Source organism: Prionailurus viverrinus, chromosome A2 (assembly GCF_022837055.1).
Source record: "Prionailurus viverrinus isolate Anna chromosome A2, UM_Priviv_1.0, whole genome shotgun sequence".
NCBI classification, from domain to species: domain Eukaryota; kingdom Metazoa; phylum Chordata; class Mammalia; order Carnivora; family Felidae; genus Prionailurus; species Prionailurus viverrinus.
The window spans coordinates 77,035,909-77,062,193 of NC_062562.1; the positions used below are offsets into that span (position 1 = coordinate 77,035,909).

The 26,285-nt window shown below is 44.9% G+C and overlaps 1 protein-coding gene across 1 annotated transcript in view; it reads left to right on the forward strand.

The window, feature by feature from the left end:
* The window catches only part of LAMB4 (laminin subunit beta 4), a 100,541-nt gene that overhangs the window by 45,939 nt on the left and 28,317 nt on the right, over window positions 1-26,285 (forward strand). The window contains exons 17-24 of the mRNA XM_047832482.1: window positions 6,754-6,931; window positions 8,323-8,466; window positions 11,161-11,392; window positions 12,129-12,286; window positions 13,971-14,195; window positions 15,289-15,509; window positions 21,187-21,283; window positions 25,671-26,046. Of these exons, the coding sequence (XP_047688438.1) occupies window positions 6,754-6,931; window positions 8,323-8,466; window positions 11,161-11,392; window positions 12,129-12,286; window positions 13,971-14,195; window positions 15,289-15,509; window positions 21,187-21,283; window positions 25,671-26,046 (1,631 nt within the window). The remainder of the gene's footprint in view (window positions 1-6,753; window positions 6,932-8,322; window positions 8,467-11,160; window positions 11,393-12,128; window positions 12,287-13,970; window positions 14,196-15,288; window positions 15,510-21,186; window positions 21,284-25,670; window positions 26,047-26,285) is intronic.

Below are 26,285 nucleotides of genomic sequence, written 5' to 3' on the forward strand. Positions count from 1 at the left end.
GTTTTATTGGAACATGAGCATGGTCATGGTCATTTGTTTATATATTATCTACAGCTGCCTTTAAGCTACAAAGGCAGAGCTGAGTACTTGTCACAGAGAACTCAAGGGCCACAAAGCCAAAAATATTTACTGTCTAGCCTTTTACGGGCAGCTGACAACCCCTGACTTAGTCGTATGTCCATATTTCATGAGTTGTGTTTTCAGTGTTCAATTCTTAACCATCAAACATTTTAAATTTATACCTGGCACTTTGCTACTTTATCATCTACTATGGAATTCAGTATGAGACAGGTGTACCTTGAATTCTATTCAGTAAGTTCAGGTATTGTAACATCAAAAAAAAAATTGTGTAAGATTATTTGACCAGTTGTAGGATTGCAAGATTTAGCAAAAAGGAAAAGAAGGAAAGAAAGCAAGAAAGAAGAGAGAAAGAAAAGGGTAGAGAAGGAAGAGGGAGGAAATGATGGTGGGAGGGAGGAGACAAAAAGCACGGTGCCCAGTTAGAGTTAAATATTGTATAAATATGTCCCAAATATTGCTTTCAAATACTATATGTAACATAGTCAAAAATTATCCATTGTTTCTCTGAAATTCAATTCCACCTGGGTGATTTGTATTTAATCTGGTGACCTTCACCAAAGATGGTCTAAATCCTGCACCTGGAGGGCCACGGGAGATTGCGGTGAGGTTCTGCCCTGTTACGGTAGAAATGAAGAGGAAAGTTGAAACAAACTCTTGAATGAGGATTTGAATTCTCGTGATTTCCCTCTCCGTGTAAGTCATATTGTCTCCTGAGGAGCTTTATAGAACCACACTCTTGGACCACCACGTGAGTCACAAAGTAAGAAAATCAAATCCAACAGATTTAATTTAGGGGGAAAAAGCTAAAAGTTGGGAACCCAGGCAGACTAAAGAAAGGGAAAGGAAGACATTAAGTAATTCCCAAATCACAAAGGGATTTTATTATTATAATAATAGCCATGAAACTCAAATTGATAAGAGCCAGGATATGCCTCAGTTTATTTTTTTAAGTTTATTTATTATTATTATTATTTTACTTTTTAATGTTTATTTCATTTTTGACAGAGAGAGAGGCAGAGAATGAACAGGGGAGGGGCAGAGAGAGAGGGAGACACAGAATCTGAAGCAGGCTCCAGGCTCCGAGCTGTCAGCATAGAGCCCGACGCAGGGCTTGAACTCACAGACCGCGAGATCATGACCCTAGCCGAAGTTGGACGCTTAACTGACTAAGCCACCCAGGCGCCCCAGTTTATTTACTATTGAGAGAGTGAGAGAGAAAGTGCGAGCGCACATGTGCTAGTGGAGGAGGGGTAGAGAGAGATGGAGACAGAGAAAGAATCCTAAGCAAGCTCTCGTCTGATGTGGGGCTCGAACCCACAAACTGTGAGATCATGACCCGAGCCAAAATCAAGAGTCAGACACTTAACCAACTGAGCCACCCACGCACCCCAAGATACTTCTCATTTAAAACAAAAAAATTTAAGTTTATTTATTCTGAGAGAGTGTGTGAGCAGGGTAGGGACAAAGAAATGGGAGAGAGAGAGAATCCCAAGCAGGCTCTGAGATGTCAGCACAGAGCTCAATGTGGGGCTTGAACTCACAAACCATGAGATCATGACCTGAGCTGAAATCAAGAGTCAGACACCTAACTGACTGAGCCACCCAAGTGCTCCGATATTTCTCATTTTAAATCCACATCTTGAACATTTGGAATTTTGTAAATTCAAAAGATGATGGCTTGATGCTGTATTTCAGGCATCCATGCAAATTACCCGCTCATCACCTATTCGGTGAGCACACGTGAGCTGACAATGGGCAGATTCCTGGGGGTGTCAGATGTGGTCCCTGCCCCCAAATAATTCTCAGCCTGATACAGAAGACAGATGTGTAAATGAAGTCATTGCAAAGCTATTTGCTAGATACATAATATAAATGGATAATTTGAAATTAACTCAAAAAACATATCCATTTGATCAGTTTTCAAACACGCCTTCTCTTACGTATGGCTATGAAATCCACGAAACCTGCATGAAAAGCAGGAGAGCAGCCTGATCTCGGCAAACTGCCAGAACCTCAGAAGAGATGCTAGATCCCTGTTTCAGGTCAGGTTCCCCAGAAGCCAAAGCTGAGCCAGGGACTCAAGTGCACCTGATTTATTGAGGGCATGCTCGTGGGAGAAGAGGAGCAAAGGGACAGGGGAAGGAACCGAGCAAGGATGGGATCTGCACTGAAGTGTAGCTGATCCCACAGGGAGCTCTGGAGCATAATTGTGCCACCGAGTTGGTCCCACCTGGAGGCAACAGGGTGGGTCTGTGTGCGCCCACCTCATCCACCTCACCCGGCTCATGAGTGCATGAACTTCTGGACAAGTGGCTGAGTCCAAGTTTCTGGGAAAAAGGACAGCTGTGAGCCTTCAGCAGCCAATGCCACAGCAGCTGGTGAACGGGAAGATCTGGGCAGGGCACCCACAGTGACCCTTATAGTCCCTGACCCAGGATGTCCAGTAGGAGAAAGTCCATGCGCATTCTATGATTACAGACTAATGCAGTTACTTCCATACCACTGATTTCGCTGCTCTGGGAAGATGCTTGACTGCCTGAGACCTGGCCCGTTCAACGTCCCTTCTTCTCTGCAGCCAGATTAACACTTGCATCTAATGCTTTACCAAGAAGCCCGGACGAAAGCTTTGTTCAATCCCAGATGTTCCTCCTGCACAAATAGCTTTTGTTTGGGGAGCATCGTGAGACAGTTACAGATTTCCTTCACTCACCCTGATTACATGGTATATGCTTCCGTAAAAATGTGTTTAGAGTCAAAAACTGTATTAGACATTCTAGACTATAACACTGTCATTCTTTTAAACCATGGGATGGACTGCACTTGGTCAACAAAGTCTTTAGAAGCTTCTAGGAGAAGAAGGGAGTCAAGATATTACAAAATCCTATAATTTGACAGGGACTCTCATCATCTGGTCCATCTGCTTTGGTGCCAGGAATGGCCTCCTCTAAGCTGCCTCCAACCAAGAACTGTAGGTAGTTAGTCCCCGGTTGGATGCCCTCGTCCCCAATCCTAGCCTCTGGCTTCTTTCTGTGGGACTCTTCACTTGGTTTGTGTTTGGAGAATGTAGTCTTTTTGTTTCCACTTGAAGGTACCACGCTAGACATGTCTCAGTACTTCTCTACTGAGCAAACATTTATGAAGTGTTTACTGTAAATCAGACACTATGGTAGGCACAGGCATGACTAAGACCAGCACCTGCCCAGACGTGCTGGGCTCACTCTCTAAAGGAGAGATGCGGACGATCACACGGGAAATGGCAACGTGGTAGGGGAGCCGCTACGAGCTGGGACAGGTCCCTGAATGGAAAAGCTCACTGTGACTCCAGCAGTGATTCTCAACATCCCCTGACCCAACCTCCTCTTTTTTTGTTTTTAGTTTATTTGTTTATTTTGAGAGAGCACGCACGCACAAACTGGGAAAGGGCAGAGAGAGAGGGAGAGAGAGAGAATCCCAAGCAGGCCCTGCACTGTCAGCACAGAGCCCGATGTGGGGCTCGATCTCACGAACCGTGAGGTCATGACCTGAGCTGAAATCAAGAGTCAGACGCATAACCGACTGAGCCACCCAGGCGCCCCTTCCCAACCCATTTGTACTTTATGACAAATATTTTGTAACCCTCCACCGATTTAAAATGCAATTCATAGGCGTTATAGCCTACACTTTCCAAATAACGTCAATGTGATGTGCAAATACAAAGAGACCTAAAAGGAGAGTAATTTATAGAGAAACACTATGTATTTCAATATGTATGTGCACAGGCATGAATATGCAGAAGACATAATGTGGCAGGGACATGCTCATATGTGCAGAATCACCCTACACGAGACAGCCATGAAAGCAGGTGTGTTACAAACATGTGTAACATGTTTGTTTAAAACATAGAGCAGGGCTTTCAACTCAGAATTGTAAACAAGGATTTCTCCTTCATGGATTTTTGGTGAGACATTCGAACGCTATAGGAGCCATGCGATGATTTTCTTTTTTGTCAATATGTCTGGGGTTTCTGATCCCCACCCACTAAAAGCCAGTTAACACACCTCATTCCAATGGCCATGACAACCAAAACCACCCCCTGGAATTTCCAAAATGCCCCCTTAGGGGGCAGCATCTCCCAAACAGAACCACTGAGCCAAAAGGTTGGGGGATAACAGAATGAAAAGAGATCGAATTTAGATTTTATCCTGAGGCAATAGGAAGCCACTGAAGGTTTTAAGGAGGGGTTATCTGAACAAACTGGCTTTTAAGGAATCACTGTGACTGCAAGGTAGGAAATTGATGGGGGAAAGGGGTAAGAGTGGAAGATGGGACATCTGTTGGTCTGCCACCATGGCGATCCAGATGGCCTCAATTAGAGCAGTGATGGGGGAATGAAGACACATTTAAGAGGTTAGATGGATCGAACCTGTGATTGACTCGATGTTGGGGGAACATGGGATGGGTGGGGAGTGTTGATGACCAAGAGGCAAGTATCAAAGATGATCTTTTTGAGGCGCCTAAGTGACTCAGTCATTTGAACGTCTGACTCCTGATTTTGGCTCACGTCATGATCTCACTGTTCGTGAGTTTGAGCCCCACATCAGGCTCTGTGCTAATAGCAAGGAGCCTGCTTGGGATTCTCTCTCTCTCTCTCTCTCTCTCTCTCTCTCTCTCTCTGCCCATCCCCCACTCATGCTCTCTCTCTTACTCTCAAAATAAGTAAACTTAAAAAAAAAAAAAAGATGACCTCCAGTTTTCTACACCGAGTACATTGGCAGATGGTGACATTATTTCCTACCAATAGGAAAGGAAAGTGGGTTTCAGGTGTGTTGGTTTGCAGTGCCTGTGGGACAGCCAATAAGCCTGTCTGTGCAGATCTAGAGCCCATAATTGAGATGTGGGCAAGAGACCTAGATCCAGATGTCAACAATATATTGATGGTAACCGAAGCAACATCATTGTCAAGGTCACCTAGGAAGGGGATGTGGAGTAAGAAGGGGCTGATGAGAGAACCCTGAGGATCCCAACATTTAGGGGTGGGTGGGCAGAGAGGTGTTGCATAGGGGAGAGGTGGGAGGAGAAGAGGCAATGAGGGTGGCCAGGAGACCGTGTTTCGAGAAATTTGACTAACAAGGAATTAGTCAAAGGGCAGAAGTGGGGGGGGCAGTGGCAGGAGAAATATATGTGATCAAGGAGGTGATTTTACAAATGGGAGAGATTTAAGCACATTGACAGGCCGGTTGAAAGGAAACGCTTAACGAAAGCATAACCTACAGAGAAGTTTCGCAAAGGCTGAGGGCAGAGTGGTGGACACCTCTTCCTAAGGGCTGAGCCAGGAACGGGGCGGGGGAAGTACCTGTGAGCGGGGAGTTTGGGAGGCAGGAAGTCGGAGGCTCCATTTTCTCTGTGAAGTAAGAGGAGAAAGAGACAGTGCAGGGAGGGTGAGGATAGAGGTTTGAGGAGTGGAGACGCTGTGAAATAGGCACCCAGGGTTGAGTTTCCACTTGCTGGGGTGTCAAAGGACAGAGAAGGACTGGGGGCGGGGGGCTGGGGGTGTTGAAAGAGGGTCGAAGTAAAGGATCATGGGAAAGAGGTTCAGAATGGACAAAGGAAGAAGGCCAGGGGAGATACCCAGTTCGCTCTTTTAACCTGACCTGGTGAATTAAAGCTTAATGTCAATGCTGGTTTTTCTACCAGTTGTTCAGAATGACCAACTTGTGATCAGTTCCACTGTACCAACGTGTTCTCCGCTGCATCATCCAAGCCATTCAAAAACATTTTAGGGGCGCCTGGGTGGCCCGGTCAGTTAAGCGTCCGACTTCAGCTCAGGTCATGATCTCGTGGTTTGTGCGTTCGCGTCCCGCATCGGGCTCACTGCTGTCGGCGCGGAGCCCGTTTGGGATTCTGTCCCTCTCCCTCTGTCTTTCTGCCCCTTCCCCACTTGTACATGCTCGCTCTCTCAAAATAAGTAAGCTTTAAAAAATGTAAATGGTAGTAGGTTATAACTTAGATAAAATCTTCTCAAGAAATATAACTGTATGTCTTTTCTTCACATCAAACTACAGACGAGTCATCTTTGAGAAGACGCTTAGAACAATGCACTTGTCCCTCTAACCTCTGTATGGTCTAGGCCAGAAATTCCCAAAATGCATCTGTGAAATATTGGGTTTATGGGATGTTAGTGTTATTTGAATATAGGAGCAAGTGGTTACGTAAGTATGGAAACACAGAGTTTAAAAGTAGCTTTCTTGTAGGACTTCTCAGAGCATTAGTGTGTTAATCTACACTGTGACTCTCCAAGAGGCAGCCAGTTTGATGTAGAACTGTTCATATGTAATTGAAAAGAACAAAACTTTAAAAGGAGAGTTTTGTGGAATTAGAGTTCCCCAGTGACACAATGGGATGCACTGAGCCATAATTTCTGAATTTATTGCACGTCGCCTAGTTAAGAGTCTTTGAAACCTAAGACAAATTTATTAGCAAGCTAATAATATATTAAGGAGGGTTAAAAAAAAAAGTCCCATTTTCTTTGTCCTAAGTCAATAGATGTGCCTATTTGAAGATTTCTTAAATAAAATGAAAATCTTAAAATCTTGTTTTAAAGTATTTTCTCATAGATCTCATTGTTTTTATAAGTAGAATCTTGAACGGGAGACCATTATGAATGTACGTTTTCCTTTCGTATTATTTCCAAAGCTTAGTCTGATTCCCCAGATCAATTCACTGGAGAATTTCTGCAGCAAGCAGGATTTGGATGAATATCACCTGCACAACTGTGTTGAAATTGCCTTGAAAACAGGACCTCAGATGCTCCCGGGTGCGTGTGAAAGGCTCATAGTGAGCATGTCTGCCAGGCTAAACAATGGGGCAGTAGGTAAGTAGTGGCTTAATGGGCTCTCCCGATGTGCTGCTTTTTGGGACGTGAATGAACGGATTTAATTCATTTTAGCGTCTAGTCCAAACGATCAGTGTCAATACCAATTGCCCAATGATTAGATACGCAGAGCAGTCTTTTGATGTGTCGGAATCACAATGCACAGTACAGTAAATGTACCAAAAAAGGAGCCTGGCAGCGGCCGTGGGCGGTTCGGTCGGTCAAGCGTCTGACTCTTCATTTCAGCTCAGGTCACGGTCTCTCAGTTTGTGAGATCAAACCCCACGTCGGGCTCCGCACTGACAGCGCAGAGCCTGCTTAGGATCCTCTCTCTCTCCCTCTCTCTCTGCCCCTCCCCCACTCGCATTCTCTACCCCCCCCCCAAATAAATAAAGACAAACATTTTTTAAAAAATTTTAAAAATTAAAATTAAAAAGGAGCCTTGGAGTAGTGTTGGGATGCTAGATTCCTGAAAGAATGCTCCAAAAATACTTCTTCAGAATCCTGGAATTTTAGGGTTGGAAGGAACTCTAAACAACTTCTTTCATCCTGCATCCTTTATTAAACCTTCATTTAATAAACAAGGCTATTGGGGTCCCAAAACACTAGGTAACTTGTCCATTTCACTAAGCTCTAGAGCAGTATTTCTCACCCTTTGCACTTTTGAAATTTGGGGCCGGATAATGCTTTGTTGTGGAGGGGGGGTCAGCATGGAAGGCTGTTCTGTGCATTATGGGATGTTTAGCAGCCTACCTACCTGCTACTCACCTGATACCGGGAGAACCTTCCCCCCAGGTGCAACGTTCAAAAAAGTCTCCAAACTTTGTCATATGTTCCCTGAGGGAGCGAAATCTCCCCCCAGTTGAGAAACACTCGTATAGAGTGAGAGTTGCAATGAAAGCCTGGGGTTCCTGAATTCTGAGCAAAGGCTTTTCCCATTACCTGGCAGGACTCTGCCTTCAGGATGCCTGCCATCTCGTGAAACATATAGAATAAGGGAAATCAAACAAATAGCCCAGCACCTACATGGATCATCAGGAATTGAAGTAATCGGAAATAATAATAATTATATTGGGACTATTATGAAAACAACTTATTTTAAGCCTTTCATTAACTTACTGAGTAACATTCATTGGTAAGATCTGTTTATTACATAATGTTTACTGAGCACTTCCTACATGCCACACAGTTCTAAAGACTTCACAGGCATTATTGTCTTTAGTCCTTATAATCCCCTGGGGTAGATCCTGTATTCTCCCCATTTAACAGATGAGGGAGTTAAGGATTAGAGAAGTATCTAATGAAAGAGAGGTGAACTAAAGCTCCCACAAGGACCAGGTGCACCCCTGTCACTTCCCACACCTCTAATTGTCCCCTTTGTCTCCCCGCAGCCTGCAAGTGTCACCCCCAGGGCTCAGTGGGGCCCAACTGCAGCCGGCTTGGGGGCCAGTGCCAGTGTAAGCCCCACGTGGCCGGGCGCTGCTGTGACAGGTGCTCCACAGGAAGCTACGGTTTAGGACATCATGGCTGTCACCGTACGTAGCAAAAACACAGTGGGGGGAAAGACATGCATGGGCACAACCTTGGAGTTTTGAAGGCAGGAAAATCAGAGGGGGAATTGAAAAGAGGGGGTAGGGATTGGGAGTTTGGCCACACGACTTAGGCTGTCTGTCCGTGTAGGTCAAGAGTACAGAAAATTTTTCCGTCGTATCTCATTCCTCCATTTGGTGGGTGCCAATGTGTACAGAGCTCCATTAGGAATCGTGAGTGATGATGAAAACATGGCCTGTGATTCTCCCAGTCCAGGGAGGATGTGGGAGCACCAGGAAATGAGTTGGCTGTGCCGACCCAGCTTTAGGATCTAGCACAGACGCCCCGTGGCTGGCCAGGCTAAAACAACGATGACATTGGGAAGTCAAGAAAGGGGACAAGACTGTCACCTAGATATTACCTCTGTGGTGCTGGGGTCCCAAACAGCCATGGAACTCATTCTATAATCTCCCCATCAATCAGGGTTTAGACGGGTCTTTGTCCATACATGGTGACACATTCTCATGGCCGTCATGTTCAGGGTATACAGTTCTCTGTTCATGCTGTAAACCAATAGCGAGAATACTGTTCCCCACAGAAACCTATAATAGGAACCATGTTCCTAAGGTAAAGGAGCATATATTTTCAGTCATGGTTCAGAAAGGCAGCGCCCTGGCAACTGGCTTTTCAGCACCCAGTGCTTAGGTCCATTATTACTACCCCCTCCCCCTCTCCCTTTCTTAAAAAAAAAAAAAGTGCTTGAGATGCACAAAGGGATATACACAAAGGAGCAAACGTGTCTTCCATATCCCATTTTTGTTTTTTTTTTTTTTTTTTTTTTCCTGAAATTTATTGACAAATTGGTTTCCATACAACACCCAGTGCTCATCCCAAAAGGTGCCCTCCTCAATACCCATCACCCACCCTCTCCTCCCTCCCACCCCCCATCAACCCTCAGTTTGTTCTCAGTTTTTAACAGTCTCTTATGCTTTGGCTCTCTCCCTTTCTAACCTCTTTTTTTTTTTTTTCCTTCCCCTCCCCCATGGGTTCCTGTTAAGTTTCTCAGGATCCACATAAGAGTGAGACCATATGGTATCTGTCTTTCTCTGTATGGCTTATTTCACTTAGCATCACACTCTCCAGTTCCATCCACGTTGCTACAAAAGGCCATATTTCATTTTTTCTCATTGCCATGTAATATTCCATTGTGTATATAAACCACAATTTCTTTATCCATTCATCAGTTGATGGACATTTAGGCTCTTTCCATAATTTGGCTATTGTTGAGAGTGCTGCTATGAACATTGGGGTACAAGTGCCCCTATGCATCAGTGCTCCTGTATCCCTTGGATAAATTCCTAGCAGTGCTATTGCTGGGTCATAGGGTAGGTCTATTTTTAATTTTCTGAGGAACCTCCACACTGCTTTCCAGAGCGGCTGCACCAATTTGCATTCCCACCAACAGTGCAAGAGGGTTCCCGTTTCTCCACATCCTCTCCAGCATCTATAGTCTCCTGATTTGTTCATTTTGGCCACTCTGACTGGCGTGAGGTGATACCTGAGTGTGGTTTTGATTTGTATTTCCCTGATAAGGAGCGACGCTGAACATCTTTTCATGTGTCTGTTGGCCATCCGGATGTCTTCTTTAGAGAAGTGTCTATTCATGTTTTCTGCCCATTTCTTCACTGGGTTATTTGTTTTTCGGGTGTGGAGTTTGGTGAGCTCTTTATAGATTTTGGATACTAGCCCTTTGTCCGATATGTCATTTGCAAATATCTTTTCCCATTCCGTTGGTTGCCTTTTAGTTTTGTTGGTTGTTTCCTTTGCTGTGCACCATATCCCATTTTTGTATAGGGAAGATTGGCTCAAAGGATCCACTTTGTCAGAAAGGGATTGAGCCTTTCTGATTGAGCCCAGGAAAAAGAAAAAATCCAACCATCTTGAGAAAGGTGTCATTTTTTTTTTCAATGTTTATTTATTTTTGGGACAGAGAGAGACAGAGCATGAACGGGGGAGGGGCAGAGAGAGAGGGAGACACAGAATCGGAAACAGGCTCCAGGCTCTGAGCCATCAGCCCAGAGCCCGACGCGGGGCTCGAACTCACGGACCGCGAGATCGTGACCTGGCTGAAGTCGGACGCTTAACCGACTGCGCCACCCAGGCACCCCGAAAGGTGTCATTTTTTATAATCTTGAAGTTTTGACTCACATGATAAATGGAAGTTTAGGTCATTAAAAACACATTACTTGTTGGGCGCCTGGGTGGCTCGGTCAGTTAAGCATCCAACTCTTGATATCAGCTCCAGTCATGATCTCACGGTTCATGAGTTGGAGCCCCACCTTGGGCTCTGCACTGACAGCACAGAGCCTGCTTGGGATCCTCTGTCTCCTTCTCTCTCTCTTTCAAAAGTAAATAAACAAACGTTAAAAAAAAAAAAAAAAAAGGCATGTTCCTTGTTCAGGTCCTCTGTATAAATAGTGCTGATGAGACCCAACGGCTCACAGCATCCTGTTCATTGGGTGAATCAGTGAATTATTTAATAAACGTTGACCTGGTATTCAGTATATGCCAGGTTCTCAGACTCTTTATTTACCTGATTGGGATGCTACAGTAAGTTCAGGACTACAAAATCAGGACCATAACTCAGTCCACCAGCACACCACGTGCCCCCACCCAACATGTTCTCTTTCTTTATCTAGCATGTCACTGCCACCCTCAAGGCTCAAAGAGCGCTGTATGTGACCAAATAACGGGACAGTGCGCCTGCCAGGGGGAGGTGGCTGGCCTCCGTTGTGATCGGTGCCTGGCAGGCTACTTTGGATTTCCCAACTGCCGCCCTTGCCTTTGTAATGGTTTCGCTGAACTTTGTGATCCAGAGACAGGGTCATGCTTCAATTGCGGGGGTTTTACAACAGGAAGAAACTGTGAAAGGTATGGAATTCAGATGCACTTTGATTTTTAGTTTTGTTTCTTTTGTTCCGGTCTCACAACACTCTCTGAAGACCACTGAGTAGATTCTCAACAGTATTTAAGCGTAGAATGATCTCTGGGTGGGGGATGGCCGAAACAGAGTATCAGTCCTGGTGTCCTTCAGAATCTTGTTATGAGATAGACGTTGTCTGATTAAATAAAAGCTAGGCATTTATTTGCCTGACACCTTGCTTTTTATGTCCCTGAAATATGACATGTAAATTAACTGCTACTATATTGAGTTTAATGACAATACCTTGGGACTTTTATATCGAGTTTAATGACTATATCTTGGGACTTTCGATATAAATTAAAAAAATCACTTCGGGGCGCCTGGGTGGCTCAGTTGGTTGAGCGTCCGACTTCAGCTCAGGTCATGATCTCGCAGTTTGTGATTTCGAGCCCCACATCGGGCTCTGTGCTGACAGCTCAGAGCCTGGAGCCTGCTTCAGATTCTGTATCTCCCCCTCTCTCTCTACCCCACCCCTGCTTGTGCTCTGTCTCTCTGTCTTTCAAAAATGAATAAACATAAAAAAATTTTAATAAATAAAAATTAAAAACTCACTTCACAGAGCAAGCAAGCATCTTCTAAAATGTTGACTTCTGAGAGTTGCACTGTCCTCAAGCATGGCAAATCCACATCGGCTAATGGGAGTTTTTCCTGTGAACACTTGGTAAAAAGAAATTGTCTCGACAGGTGCATCGATGGTTACTATGGGGATCCTCCTTCAGGACGCTCCTGCCGTCCTTGCCCGTGTCCGGATGTTCCCTCGAGTAATCAGTATTTTGCTCATTCCTGTTATCAGGATCCTTGGAGCTCAGATGTGATCTGCAATTGTCTTCAAGGTTATGCAGGTACACAGTATAGTTCATGATGGTGTTTTTCTTCCATCCCATACAGCTATCTCAAAACATGATTCCATGCTCGTAATTTATCTGCCTCGAACAATTGAGGGGTACCGAATATGAGTTAATAGAAAGAAGACACAATTTGGGGAGCGCCTAGGTAGCTTAGTCGGTTGAACATCTGACCCTTGATTTCAGCTCAGGTCACGATCTCATGGTCCTGGGATTGAGCCTGGCATCCAGCTCCCTGCTGAGTATGGGCTTCAGCTTAGGATTCTCTCTCTCTCTCTCTCTCTCTCTCTGCCTCTCTCCTTCTCCCTCCTTCTGCCCTGCTCTCTTGCTCTCTCTCTCTCTCTAAAAAAAGAAGGCACAACTTAGTACACTGATGCTTTACTGAACAAAGAATTTGAATGTTTCAAAAACCAACGACAATTAAAAGCTCATTCCTCTGAGCTATAACTTTTTAAATAATGTTCTGGAAAACTGACCAAATGAGTTCAAATCAAATTGATTTCTTTCAAATTCAATCATCACATGTTAAGCAAGATACGTATGTGATTAAGTAACATGTATGTCTTATACAACATCTAACATAAGCAATTAAAAATTAAGAAATTTTAATCAAATGCTTTCTTTATATAATTCCAACCAATCCATTTGGCTGATATTTCAAAGATATAACTTCTTTTTTCAGATGTCTTGAAGCACTGATTTGGGCATCACACAGACACTGTAGAAGTCAATTCAATATTTTTGCCTGTCTCTCTACCAAGCATTTTATTTTGAAGAGTTTAAGCATGAGTGTGTGTGTGTGTGTGTGTGTGTGTGTGTGAGTGATGCAAACAAGGAAAAAAACATAAAAGCCACTCGACTTAATCATATTTTGAAACTCTGGTGCCGAAGTTTTCTTCAGTGATAATTACCGTGATGATAATAAATTATACAGCTAATTTTGTCTTATTTGCTGCCTATGTCTCTACATGATTCTGATCTCTTCCATGTACATTTTGGCTTGGTTGGTCAGTTTTTAAGAACTAAGGCCATGACTGGCCGACAAGAGAATTCCGAACTAGGATGACCCAAAATGAGGGGAGCAGACCCAGAGTTGAGGCACCTAACTGACTACCATTGCTCGGTGGTTGGAAAGGTAACAGGCATGGTTTCCCCAGACAGCGCTTGATAAAGACACCCTCCAGGGTTCGTACATCAACAAAACCACTGTCACCATCTTCACTGCTAGACACACATCTCAGGGTGCTGCACGTTCACCTCCAGGACCAGAACAGGGGCTCAGATTAGCTTTGGGTCCCAAGGCACACTCGGGTGACCCCCATTATATAAGGATCCAGGGATCCCTGTGCCCACCACTCTGTGGTTTTTGAAGAAAGACTAGAATGCACTCTTGCATTCTTCACTAAGGACTTCTTAGTTCTGAACAACCATTTTACTCTCTGAATGGATAAGAAATTAAAATGAACGTTTTGCTTTAATTCAGAACACGTTTTCTTCTTCATCTCCAGTGTGTGACCTCCCGTTACCCCTAAAAGCGCCTAATTATTCATTATTCTCTATAACAGTCTCCATCCCTGCTCCCCCAACACACACACACACACACACACACACACACACACACACACACACACAGACACACACACCTCTCTTCTTACTCCCTTTGCCTCTCTCCTTCTTTCAGGTAAGCATTGTGGCGAATGCTCTGCGGGTTTCTATGGAAATCCCAGAATTTCAGGAGCACCTTGCCGGCCATGTGCCTGCAATAACAACATCGATGTGACTGATCCAGAGTCCTGCAGCCGGGTAACAGGGGAGTGCCTTAGATGTCTGCACGACACTCAGGGACCCAACTGCCAGTTCTGCAAACCGGGTCACTTTGGATCGGCCATCAATCAGACCTGCAGAAGTAAGTCTGCTGGGCTTCCGGCAAGGGGGGGGGGCGGGGGAGGGGGGGGGCTATGGCAGTGAAGTGTGGCCCACTGTGCACTGTGCCAGAATCACCTGGGGACTGGGCTGGGATATTAACAGGCAGATTCCTAGACTACCTCAGACCCACTGAATTGAATCTCCAGGAATCTGCCCTGGAACTAGTTCATCCAGTGTCTTTAATGTATAAATTCAAGAATCACTGATGAAGAAGAGGGCAAGGGTTTGATTCTGTGATTTAAAAAAGAAGGGGGAAGGGGCGCCTGGGTGGCTCAGTGGGTTAAGCGTCCGACTTTGGCTCAGGTCATGATCTCGAGGTCCGTGAGTTCGAGCCCCGCGTCGGGCTCTGTGATGACCACTCAGAGCCTGGAGCCTGTTTCAGATTCTGTGTCTCCCTCTCTCTCTGGCCCTCCTCCATTCATGCTCTGTCTCTCTCTATCTCAAAAATAAATGTTAAAAAAATTTTTTTTAATAAAAAAGAAGGCGGGGATGCCTAGGTGGCTCAGTCAGTTAAGCATCTGACTTCGGCCCAGGTCATGATCCCGCGCTTTGTGGGTTCGAGCCCCGCATCGGGCTCTGTGCTGACAGCTCAGAGCCTGGAGTCTGCTTCGGATTCTGTGTCTCCCTCTATTTCTGCCCCTGCTTATTCTCTCTCTGTGTCCCTGTCTATTCTCTCTCTCTCTCTCTGAAAAATGAACATTAAAATTTTTTTAAAAACTACTTGTTTTTAGGAGATATTTAACTGTGTCAGTGGACCCAAGTCAGTTTAATAGACTGTTTATTTTCAGATCATGAATAGCATGAGGAAAAAGCAAGGTTTTCAGTCATCCTAATTGTGAGCTCTTAGAACACAATTGGCCGAACCACATGAACTTGCTATTTCGGGAGACCAAAGAGAGTTGAATGGATTCAGCTTACTTAGATTCTTTGATAAATCTGAAATATTGCCAGGTGTTTCTGCCTTGAGCCATTTGGAGGAATGATGCGTCCAGGTCTGAAAAGCTGTCTGTATGGTTTGTTGAAAGCCAGTGTTACTGCCTAATTTACCTCCGGCAATGGCTCTGTTGTCCCAGGGTGTTCCTGCCATCCTTCCGGTGTGACTCCTGCTGCGTGTCCCCCTGGTCAGGGAGCTTGCCTCTGTGACCCCAACACTGGCGCATGTCCTTGTCTCCCCAACGTCACAGGCCAGACCTGTGACCGTTGTGCTGACGGATACTGGAATCTGGTCCCTGGCAGAGGATGTCAGCCATGCAACTGCGACCCCCGGACCTCTCACAGTGGCCACTGTGACCAGGCAAGACATTTGGAACTTACCAGGGTGCTGGAGTAGGAAGTGATGGGGAGACGTGGTTTCCAAGTTTGTAAATGATGCTTTCTTTATGGACTGTTGCTAGTTAATGTTTTTAAACAGGATTGGCCTTCTATGGGGAGAGATGTATTTATCAAGGAATGGAAAGGACTAAAAAAGAGAATGAGGGTCTCAAGGTTAAGTTTTGCCTGCTTCAGTTTTCTCCACACCTCTCTGTGACTGGGGAAGTTGGATTCACACGCAGCGAAATACAGACGACCTTCTCTTTTTCCCTGTAGCATATGTATAATCCTAGGGAAGCTCCAAGAAAGTGATCATTGGTCAGAATTATTTATCAGAACGAAAATCAACAGGTGCTTCCAGAGCCCACAGTTCCATTTTCAAAACCTGAGCTGTCGGGACGCCTGGGCAGCTCAGTCAGTTGAGCATCTGACTCTTGGTTTCAGCTCAGGTCGCGATCCCACGGTCATGGGATCGAGCCCCGCATCAGGTTCTGTGCTGAGCCTGGAGCTTGCTTGTGATTCTCTCTCTGTCTCCCTCTGCCCCTCTACCCCACTCATGCTCTTTCTCTCTCTCTCAATTAAAAAAAAATAATAATTAAAAAAACAATTGAGCTGTCGTTCCCTACCCTTCACCAGTTGGTTTACGTATGGGTAAAATAAGACGTCCTCGTTACTTACCAGACCAGCATTAATTGTTCCTGAAGAATGCAGGGTAATACACTAGGAGCAAATCCACATTGCTTAACATGCGATTAATGCTACTTAACTGCACATGTGATCTTTAGTCAATAAAACAATGAGCATACAAATTTTTTAAGTTTATTTAGCGAGACAGAGAGAGAGAGAGAAAGAGAGAGAGAGAGAGATCAAGCGGTGGAGGGGCAGAGAGAGAGAGAGGCAGAGAGAGAATCCCAAGCAGGTTCCACACTGTCAGCATGGAATCCAACGTGGGGCTCAAATTCACGAACCATGAGATCATGACCTGAGCTGAAATCAAAAGGCGGATGCTCAATCGACTGAGCCACCCAGGTACCCTGAGCATGTTTAAAATTAGTATGACATTATCTATTTATGGAAAAAAAAACTATTCATGTCATGATTAGGGCTTGGGGCTTAATATATTCTTTGAGACACTTTTCACATTAATAGAGATTGGAGGGAAGGATGAAACAGTGACAAGAAATTTAGAGTGAATCCACAATATAGGGACCAGGGTATAATTGGAATCAGAATGCCAATTTTAGAAGCTGGAGTTTTCCCAACTAATAATAATCATAATGATAACCATGGCTCATCTCCAATTTCACCTCTGCTGTCCAACTTATTCAAAGGTCAAGTCTAATGCAAGTAAACCTTTGAAGGGTAGTTCTCACACACAGACTGTGTTTTCCTTTCTCTTTTTTTTCTTTATCTTTCTCTCCCACCCTCCTGCTCCAACCCACACCCACACACTCACCATGCCCTTTTTTTCCTTAATAAATTGTTTATTTTTTTTTAAATTTTTTTTTCAACGTTTATTTATTTTTTGGGACAGAGAGAGACAGAGCATGAACGGGGGAGGGGCAGAGAGAGAGGGAGACACAGAATTGGAAACAGGCTCCAGGCTCTGAGCCATCAGCCCAGAGCCTGACACGGGGCTCGAACTCACGGACCTCGAGATCGTGACCTGGCTGAAGTCGGACGCTTAACCGGCTGCGCCACCCAGGCGCCCCAATAAATTGTTTATTTTAAAATAGATTTACAGAAAGGCTGTGAAGATAGTACAGAGAAGATGTACCCCACACGAGGTTTCCTCTATTTTTAACATCTTACATTAGTATCGTAGATTTACCACAATCAGTGAACTAATATTGATACATTATCATTAACTAATGTCCGTAATTTATGGAGGTTTCCTGAGTTTTATCCCTAACATCCCTTTCCTGTTCCAAGATCCCATCCAGAACATCACGTGACACGTAATCGTTCATGTAGCCTCAGCTCCTCTTTGTCGTGATGATTCTCAGGCTCTCCTTATTTTTCTTGAATATAATTTATTGTCAGATTGGTTTCCAAACAACACCCAGTGCTCAGCCCAACAGGTGCCCTCCTCAATGCCCATCACCCACTTTCCCCTCTCCCCCACCCTCCATCGATGAAGCTCTCCTTAGTTTTGATGAGCTTAACAATTTTGAGGAGGATTTTCTAAAATGTCCCTCTATTCAAATTTACCTGCTATTTTTCTCGTGATTAGACTTGGATTATGGGTTTGAGGATGAGGCCCACGGAGAGAAAATGTGATGCTCATCACATCCTATCAGGACTCGACACTGTGTGCACGCCTTATCACTGTAGACGCAAATCTCGATCACCTGGCTGAAGTGATGTTTGTCATGTTTCTCTGCTGTAAAGTTACTCTTTTTCCTCCTTTCCATACTGTGCTCTTTGGAAGAAAGTCACCATGCACTGTCTATGCTTGAGGAGTGGGGAGTTTCATACTCCTGCCTTGAGGGCAGAGTGTCTCCGTAAATTACTTGGAATTCTTCTGCACAGGAGATTTATCCATCATCCCCCCCTTTCCTCATTTATTATTTTTTAATATCCATATGGAGTCATGGGCATTTATATTATACTTCAACTTATAATCCAATACTGCTTTATTTTGCTGTTCAGGTTATTCCAGCTTTGGTCATTGGGAGCTATTTCATTTGGTTTCTGCATCCCTTTTACCCCATCATTGTTGGGTTTGGGTTTTTTTTAAGCCCTTTCTGCCTGACAAGATACTCGAAACTCATCTGATGTGTTTCCTGCCCCCATCCTAGAATCAGCCATTTCTTTTTTTTTTTTAATTTTTTTAACGTTTTATTTATTTTTGAGACAGAGAGACAGAGCATGAATGGGGGAGGGTCAGAGAGAGAGGGAGACACAGAATCTGAAATAGGCTCCAGGCTCTGAGCTATCACCACAAGCACAGAGCCTGACGCGGGGCTCAAACTCACGGACAGCGAGATCCTGACCTGAGCCAAAGTCGGCCGCTTAACTGACTGAGCTACCCAGGTGCCCCGAGAATCAGCCATTTCTTTAGGGAGTGCTGGTTCCTTTTATTGGAGAGTGGTATCTGACTACTAGATGACCACACCTGTCTCATATCCCCCTCCACTCCTCACACCTGCAGCCAGCAATCATGAAACAAAATGGTAGCTCTCCCCATGACTTCTTGGCTTCCTAATTCAAGAGGAACTCCCAACGTTCATGACATCACTGTCTGGCATGCTTCTCAGACCTTTTAGGAAGTATATTTGCAACAGCACTCGACAAAGACCACAGTTCAGTCATGGAGGCTAAGGGAAGCTCAAGGTGAAAGTCAGATGGCATTGGTTTAACCAAAAAGTCCTCTTATGACAAGGGTATTTGGGATTGTCTGGTCCATTGGGGATTCCTTGGGGAAGGTTGCTCTTTAAATTTTTTTTAATGTTTATTTATTTTTGAAAGAGAGAGAGAGACAGCGTGTGAGTAGGGGAGGGGCAGAGAGAGAGGGAGACACAGAATCTGAAGCAGGTTCCAGGCTCCGAGCGGTCAGTGCAGAGCTCGACATGGGGCTCAAACCCACATACCGCAAGGTCATGACCTGAGCCGAAGTTGGACGAAGTTGGATACATAACCAACTGAGCCACCCAGGCGCCCCGGAATGTTGCTCTTTAAAATCAGGGAACACTTTTAATGGAGTATAGAAGAGACAGGTAGGTATTTCGATTTCCAGCTGTTTAAACAACCACTGATAAATGTCTCTATGTCAACCAGTAAAGCATCCCTAGTGCCTTATTACAGAGAGATCCAAATGTGCCATCCAATATTTTCATCAACAGTTTAGATGGAGTTGGAGAAACATGCTTCTCAAATATTATCAAATTTGCAGATATTGCAAAGTGGGATGCCAATGTGATAAAGCCAGAACAAGAGGCAAGATATCCCGACGGGCTGTCCCGTTGGCTGCAAAGAAGAAGATGAAATGTTACCAGGATAAAAGTGAAGTTTTGCAATTGGGTTTTTAAAATCCATTGCATAAATACAGGGTGGGAGTAATAGCTTGGCACCAGCTTGCATGAAAAACATCTGAGGATTTTCACTCTGTGCTTCAGCTGAGCCAGCAGTGTGGCCAGGCTGCCAAAGAGACAATGTCCATTCAGGCTGGAGTATTGGGAATGCCAGGCCCAAGTTCAGGGAAGTCATTATCCCACTGTCCCCTGTGCGGGTCAGGCAGCTGTAGGAACATTGCTGTTCTCCCTGAGAACCACGTTTTAAATGTCATATTGACATACGGACTGGTGTGTGTCCAAAGGAAGATGACCCGGAGAGTGAATAGAACCAGTGCTATTCTGTGATGAAGGCTTGAAGGAATTATGGGTAGTCAGCCTGAAGAGAAGAAGCAAATGCAAATTGAGAGCAGCCATCTCTAGCTGGGAGAAGGGCCGTAAGGAGAGGAAGTGGGAGACCGCTTGTTTTGCGCGATTCCATAAGACAGGACACCGAGTGATGGGAGCAAGTTACGAAGGAACAGATTCTGCGTCAGAAATCATCGTGTGAGAAATGTGCGAGAAATCTCACTCTGTGAGAAATCATTGTGCAACAGTTAAGAACAACCAGAAGAATGACAGGCCTCAGGGACAGTAGGCTCCCCATAACTCCTTACATTTGAGCAGAAGCTCATGGAAACTCCAAAGATGGGTAGAAGCTTGGTAGATCCAGCCGTTTTATAAACTGAGCGACTTACAGAATTGTTTAAGCAGATTTATTTGGTCAAGAATAACCTAGGACCGTGACAATAATGATTTGCTTCTGTATTTTTCTACGGTTAATTTTCTAACCTCCTCCATTTTCAGAAAAGCCGGTCAAGGATCCAGTTGGGAGGATGCACAAAAAAATCAGACCTCTCCCCAAAACACGGTTCATAACTATCATTAAATGACTGGGGTGCCTGTGTGGCTCAGTTGGTTGAGGATCTGACTTCAGCTCAGGTCACAATCTCACGGTTTGTGGGTTCGAGCCCCACGTCAGGCTCCGTACTGACCGCTCGGAGCCTGGAGCCTGCTTCAGATTCTGTGTCTCCCTCTCTCTCTGCCCCTCCCCCACTCGTGCTCTCTCTTTCTCTCTCTCAAAAATAAATAAACATTAAAATATTTTTTTTAATGATTAAGCCTCAATTGCAAAAAAAATGTTGTTTTGTTGAGCAAAACACGAGCCCAATTGGGAGAAACCCCATCGCACATTCCGTAATGGAATCACGATTTGCCAGATTAATTGATGAATGTCAGTCCAGGTCCGTGGCCTCTCTGTGTTAGGCGTGAACTCCCATAACACTGTAAAGGAAAAGAATGCGGACCGTTTCCCATTATGTGTTTTGTTTTCATTTACATCTGTGTATATTTCCCAGTTTGGGGCCACCTGTCCTTGAACAGCTGGAAGCAGGCGGTATATTCAGGGGCCCTGAGCCAAAACACATTAGCTCCTGATCCTTGGTATTGTCGAGGGTGGTTGCTGGACGTGGGAACCATCATCCTTCCTCTGCCTTTGCACAGCTGTATGTTCTAAATCACTGGAGGGAAAACTGTTTTGTATTAAAATGCATTATTTTTTTTAGATCGCAAAGCTTGTCAATTCCTCACCCATGACTGTTCTCACAGCTTACAGGCCAGTGTCCGTGTAAATTAGGCTACGATGGGAAACACTGCAGTGAGTGCAAGGAAAATTATTATGGTGATCCACTGGGGCGATGCCTTCGTAAGTATGGGTAATTCTAAAAATATGAGGACTATCAACCTGGTCCTTCCATGGGTATGCTATGAACCAGCTGAATTTTAAATGTCTTTATTCGATAGAAAATTCACAAACTTTAATCTTAGTTTTGAAAGTAATATTTTTTGTAGCCTTATAAAAAGATTTTTTTTCTCCCGTATTAAAACTTTGTGCTAGGGGCACCTGGGTGGCTCAGTAGGTTGAGCATCCGACTCTTGATTTCGGCTCAGGTCATGATCCCAGGGTCGTGGGATCAAGCCCCACATCGGCTCCGCACTGAGTGTGGAGCTTGCTTGAGATTCTTTTTCCCTCTGCCCCTCCCCTGCTTGTGCTCTCTTTCTCTCTCTAAAATTAAAAAAAAAAAAAAAAAAAAAAAAAAGTAAAAAAGTAAATGAAACTTTAGGCTAGATTAAATGTTAGTCTATATTAAAAGTTGAAGCCTGTATTGCAATTTTTCAGTCACTAAAACAGAACAGACCTCAGAGGTCATGACTTGTAGCCAGTTTTCTGCTATTCGGAAGCATGTTGACAAAAACAGTTTCTCGATGGAAGGGCAGGAAGCCAGCAGCCTGTGCGCTTTATAGGAAGCCAGCAGAGGGGGTGTTTCCTCACCTTGGATCTCATACCTCTGGGCCTTTCACATACTCACTGATTTATTTTAAGATATGCATCGCATGCCTCTGAGTCATGACCAGTAAGGCAAGGCCCCCGGATCTCCCAGAGTTTGTGTTCTAGTGCCCTTTGTCCCTTGTCTTAGCACTGATTGTGGGATTTAGAGCAGCACCATCCCGAGGAACTTTCTGCAGAGATGGAAATGGTCTGGTGGGCACTACCCAGCACAGGAGCCACCAGCCTGTGCGCTGGTGGGTGCTTGCAATGTGGCTGGTGCAAATGAGGGACAGAACTGCGTGTGTCATTCATTTAAATTCCAGTAGCCCCTGTGGTAAGTGGCTACCATATTGGACAGAACAGATTAAAAACAATTTTTTAATGTTTATTTATTTTTGAGAGAGAACAGAGCACGAGCGGGGAAGGGGGCAGAAAGAGACGGAGACACAGAATCCGAAGCCGGCTCCAGGCTCCAAGCTGTCAGCACAGGGCCCGATGCAGGACTTGAACCCGTGAGACGTGAGATCATGACCTGAGCCAAAGTCGGATGCTTAACCAACTGAGCCACCCCAGGCGCCCCTGGATGGCACAGATTTAGAATATGGGTTGATTCTAGGAGGAGGGGTTTTTGAATCTCTAAAGTCTGCTGTTGAAAGAAGTCAATCCAAATAAATATCGGATGCGGTGGGCTTATCACGTGCACCTCTACATAGCCACACGTGGTAACTCTTTCCTCCTTTCTATTCCTTTATAAACATGCTTTTTTTTCTTTAGATTTATTTATTTATTTTGAGAGAGAGAGAGAGCAGGGGAGACGCAGAGAGAGCGGGAGAGAAAATCCCAAGCAGGCTCCATGCTGTCAGCCCAGAGCTTGATGTGGGGCTTGATCTCACGAACATGAGATCATGCATGACCTGAGCCAAAATCAAGAGTCGGACGCTTAGCCGACTGAGACACCTAGGTGCCCCTATGAATGTGCTTTTGTGACCAAAATAAATTGCCTCTATCTCCTTGCCCCATTCAAATACCTATGCTCAGCGGTTTCCCGGTCCCACTTAGTTTTCTAAGTGTAATTGCTACATTAAAAACCAGGGAGGGGGGCGCCTGGGTGGCGCAGTCGGTTAAGCGTCCGACTTCAGCCAGGTCACGATCTCGCGGTCCGTGAGTTCGAGCCCCGCATCAGGCTCTGGGCTGATGGCTCAGAGCCTGGAGCCTGTTTCCGATTCTGTGTCTCCCTCTCTCTCTGCCCCTCTCCCGTTCATGCTCTGTCTCTCTCTGTCCCAAAAATAAATAAAAAACGTTGAAGAAAAAAAAAAAAATTAAAAAAAAAAAAAAAACAGGGAAGAATTTTGGTTCCTGGAAAATCCATCTAAGCCTCTTCCTCTGTGCCCCTCTAATATTTCAATAATCTTATTTTCTGAAAAGATTTCATCTTTTATAGAGAAAACTTTGCAAATGATCAGCTCAGGCTACAGACCCCCCTGACGCTCCTGGGGAAGGGTGGTTTATAAGAGGAACTTGGGCCTCCAGCTGGTGAAGTTGACCTAGTGTTGCCCCCGAGGGGGTTCCTGCTGAGGCCAAAGTGAACATACTGGATAGATGGCATCTAGTTAAGGAGCCTAGCATGTTAATCAGCTTTTATTTGTCATTGACATTTTTACTCAGGCTATAAAATGCATTTTGTAAATTTTTAAAATTATTTTTATTTTTCCAGTGTATTTATCTATTTTTTTGAGAGACAGAGTGAGCAAGGGAGAGGCAGAGAGAGAGAGAATTCCAAGCAAGCTCCGTGCTGCCAGCACAGAGCCCCATGTGGGGCTTGAACTCATGAACCGTGAGATCACGAGCCGAAAACCGAGAGGCCGATGCTTGACCTACTGAGCCACCGAGGTGCCCCCAAAATGCATTTTAAAATCACTTGTTCCTTGCAGTTAGGCTAATGATTCCCTGACCTTTTGGAAATTGCTGTAACTTCCATAGCTCTGTCCCTCCTCCATCCTCTGCCTTTATCAGAAACCTACTCAAATGAAGTACATGTGGCATTAGTTTTGTTTTTTGTGGGTTTTTTTTTAACTAAGACAAAATTAATTTTTCCCTTTCTAAAAGGACTTTATTTTTTTGAGAGCAGTTTTAGGTTCATGCCAAAATTGAGAGGAAGGTACAGAGATTTCCCGTATGTCCCCACCACCCCTCCATGCATAGCCTTCCCCATTATCAACATCCCCAAGACAGTGACACATTTGTCACAACTGATGAAACTATAAACCATAACCACCAAAGCCCATAGTTCACTTTATGGTTCACTCTTGGTATTTTCCATCCTGTGCCTTTGGACAAATGTATAAGGATGTGTATCCACCATTATGGTACCACATGGAATATTTTCACTGCCCTAAAAACCTCTGCCCTCCACCCGTTCTGCTCTCTCCACCCCTCTTCCCACAGCCCATGCCAACCACTCGTCTTTTTGCTATCTCCATAGTTTTGCCTTTTCCAGAATGTCTGGTAATCAGCATCCTACAGTATGTAGCCTTTTCAGATTGATTTATTCCACTAGGTAATATGATGCATTTAAGGTCCCTCCGTGTCTTTTCATGGCCGGATAAGCTCGTATCTTTTTAGCCCTGAAAAATATCCCTTACGCCATGGTTCATTTATCTACTCACCTACTGCAGGACATCTTGGTTGCTTCCAAGTTTGGGCAATTATAAACAAAGCTTCTGTAAACACCTGTCTGCAGGTTTTTGTGCAGACGTAAGTTTTCAACTCCTTTGGGTGAATCCGAACGAGCGATTTCCCCCCTTTTTTGAGAATGGACTAATTCGCCCTATAGAATGGAAAACAGCATGGGTCCACACACCCAGGCTGGGTTTTACGAAGACAGAGGGTGTTCAGGAGAATTCTGAGAGACTCTCTGACATGCCTGAGCCACCCGTGGGGGAGTATGTGTCAACCACCAGTAGATCCATGTTACCCGAATTGGTAAAGAAGCCCGAGCATGAACACTTGCACAGTAAAGATGGTCCCTAAGATTTTCCAGATAGAAACCACAAACTAGGGGCGCCTGGGTGGCTCAGTCGGTTAAGCATCCAACTTCAGCCCAGGTCATGGTCTCACAGCTCGTTCGAGCCCTGCATCGGGCTCTGTGCTGATGGCTCAGAGCCTGGACCCTGCTTTGGATTCTGTGTCTCCCTCTCTCTCTGCCCCTCCATAGCTCATGCTCACCCTCTCTCTCTCTTTGTCAAAAGTAAATAAACTTTAAAGAAAAGAAAAGAAACCACGAACTGGTTTGTTAGTGGAATGGAAAGAGGGATGCTGTATTTAATGACCATTGCCTGGGTCTCTATAATTATACCAATTTTAAATGTTCACCTCAGAAATGGGCATGGGCGTGGAGTGGGGAGGGGCGTGCCTGGGTGGTTCAATCAGTTAAGCGTCTGACTCTTGATTTCAGCTCAGGTCATGATCTCAAGGTTCATGGGATCGAGCCCCAGGTCGGGCTCTGTGCAGCTAGCACGGAGCCTGCTTGGGATTCTCTCTCTCTGTCTCTCTCTCTCTCTCGCTCTCTCTCTCTCTCTCTCTCTCTCTCTCTCTGCCCCTCTCCCCACTCGTACATGTGTGCGTGCTCTCTCTAAATAAATAAATAAAAGAAATGGGAACTGGGGACATTCTCGGGAGAGAGGAGTGTACTTTATTCTTGAGCTAGTCCTAAACAAAAGGTCAAGGGACTGACATTCTCTGCTCCTTCTCTCTTGTGTTTTAGCATGTGACTGCAACACAGAAGGTACCCAGAAGCCCGTCTGTGACCAGAACACAGGCATGTGCCGCTGTCGGGAGGGTGTGAGCGGCCCTCGCTGCGATCGCTGTGCCCGGGGTCACGGCCAGGAATTCCCTGCCTGTCTTCCGTGTCACCGGTGCTTTGATCAGTGGGACCGTGCTGCTGCTTCCCTCTCCAAAGCAGTGCAAGGGTTAATTGGGCTGGCTGCTAACACGGAAGATAAAACAGAGACCCTGCTTGTCTGTGAGGCCGACTTCAAAGGCCTCAGAGAGAACATGTCTGAAATAGAAAGGATTTTAAAACATCCTGTTTTCTCATCTGGGGAATTCTTAAAAGCCAAGGATTATCAAGACTCTGTTCGGTAAGATTTGTGCATAAGCAATAGATAGCCAAGTTCCCGATTTACCTGAACCCCTTTTGAACTTTAACAGCTTTCAGCTGAGAAACATACCTATGCGGACGCTAGGGAAATAATTCAGTTAATAACCAGGCTGGCGATCACGGCTGGCTGTCTCTTTCTTACCTAGTTAGGATTACATGTGATCTTTCCAGATGCCATTGATTATAACAAAAAGGCAATCGTTAAGAGCTTGCTTTGGG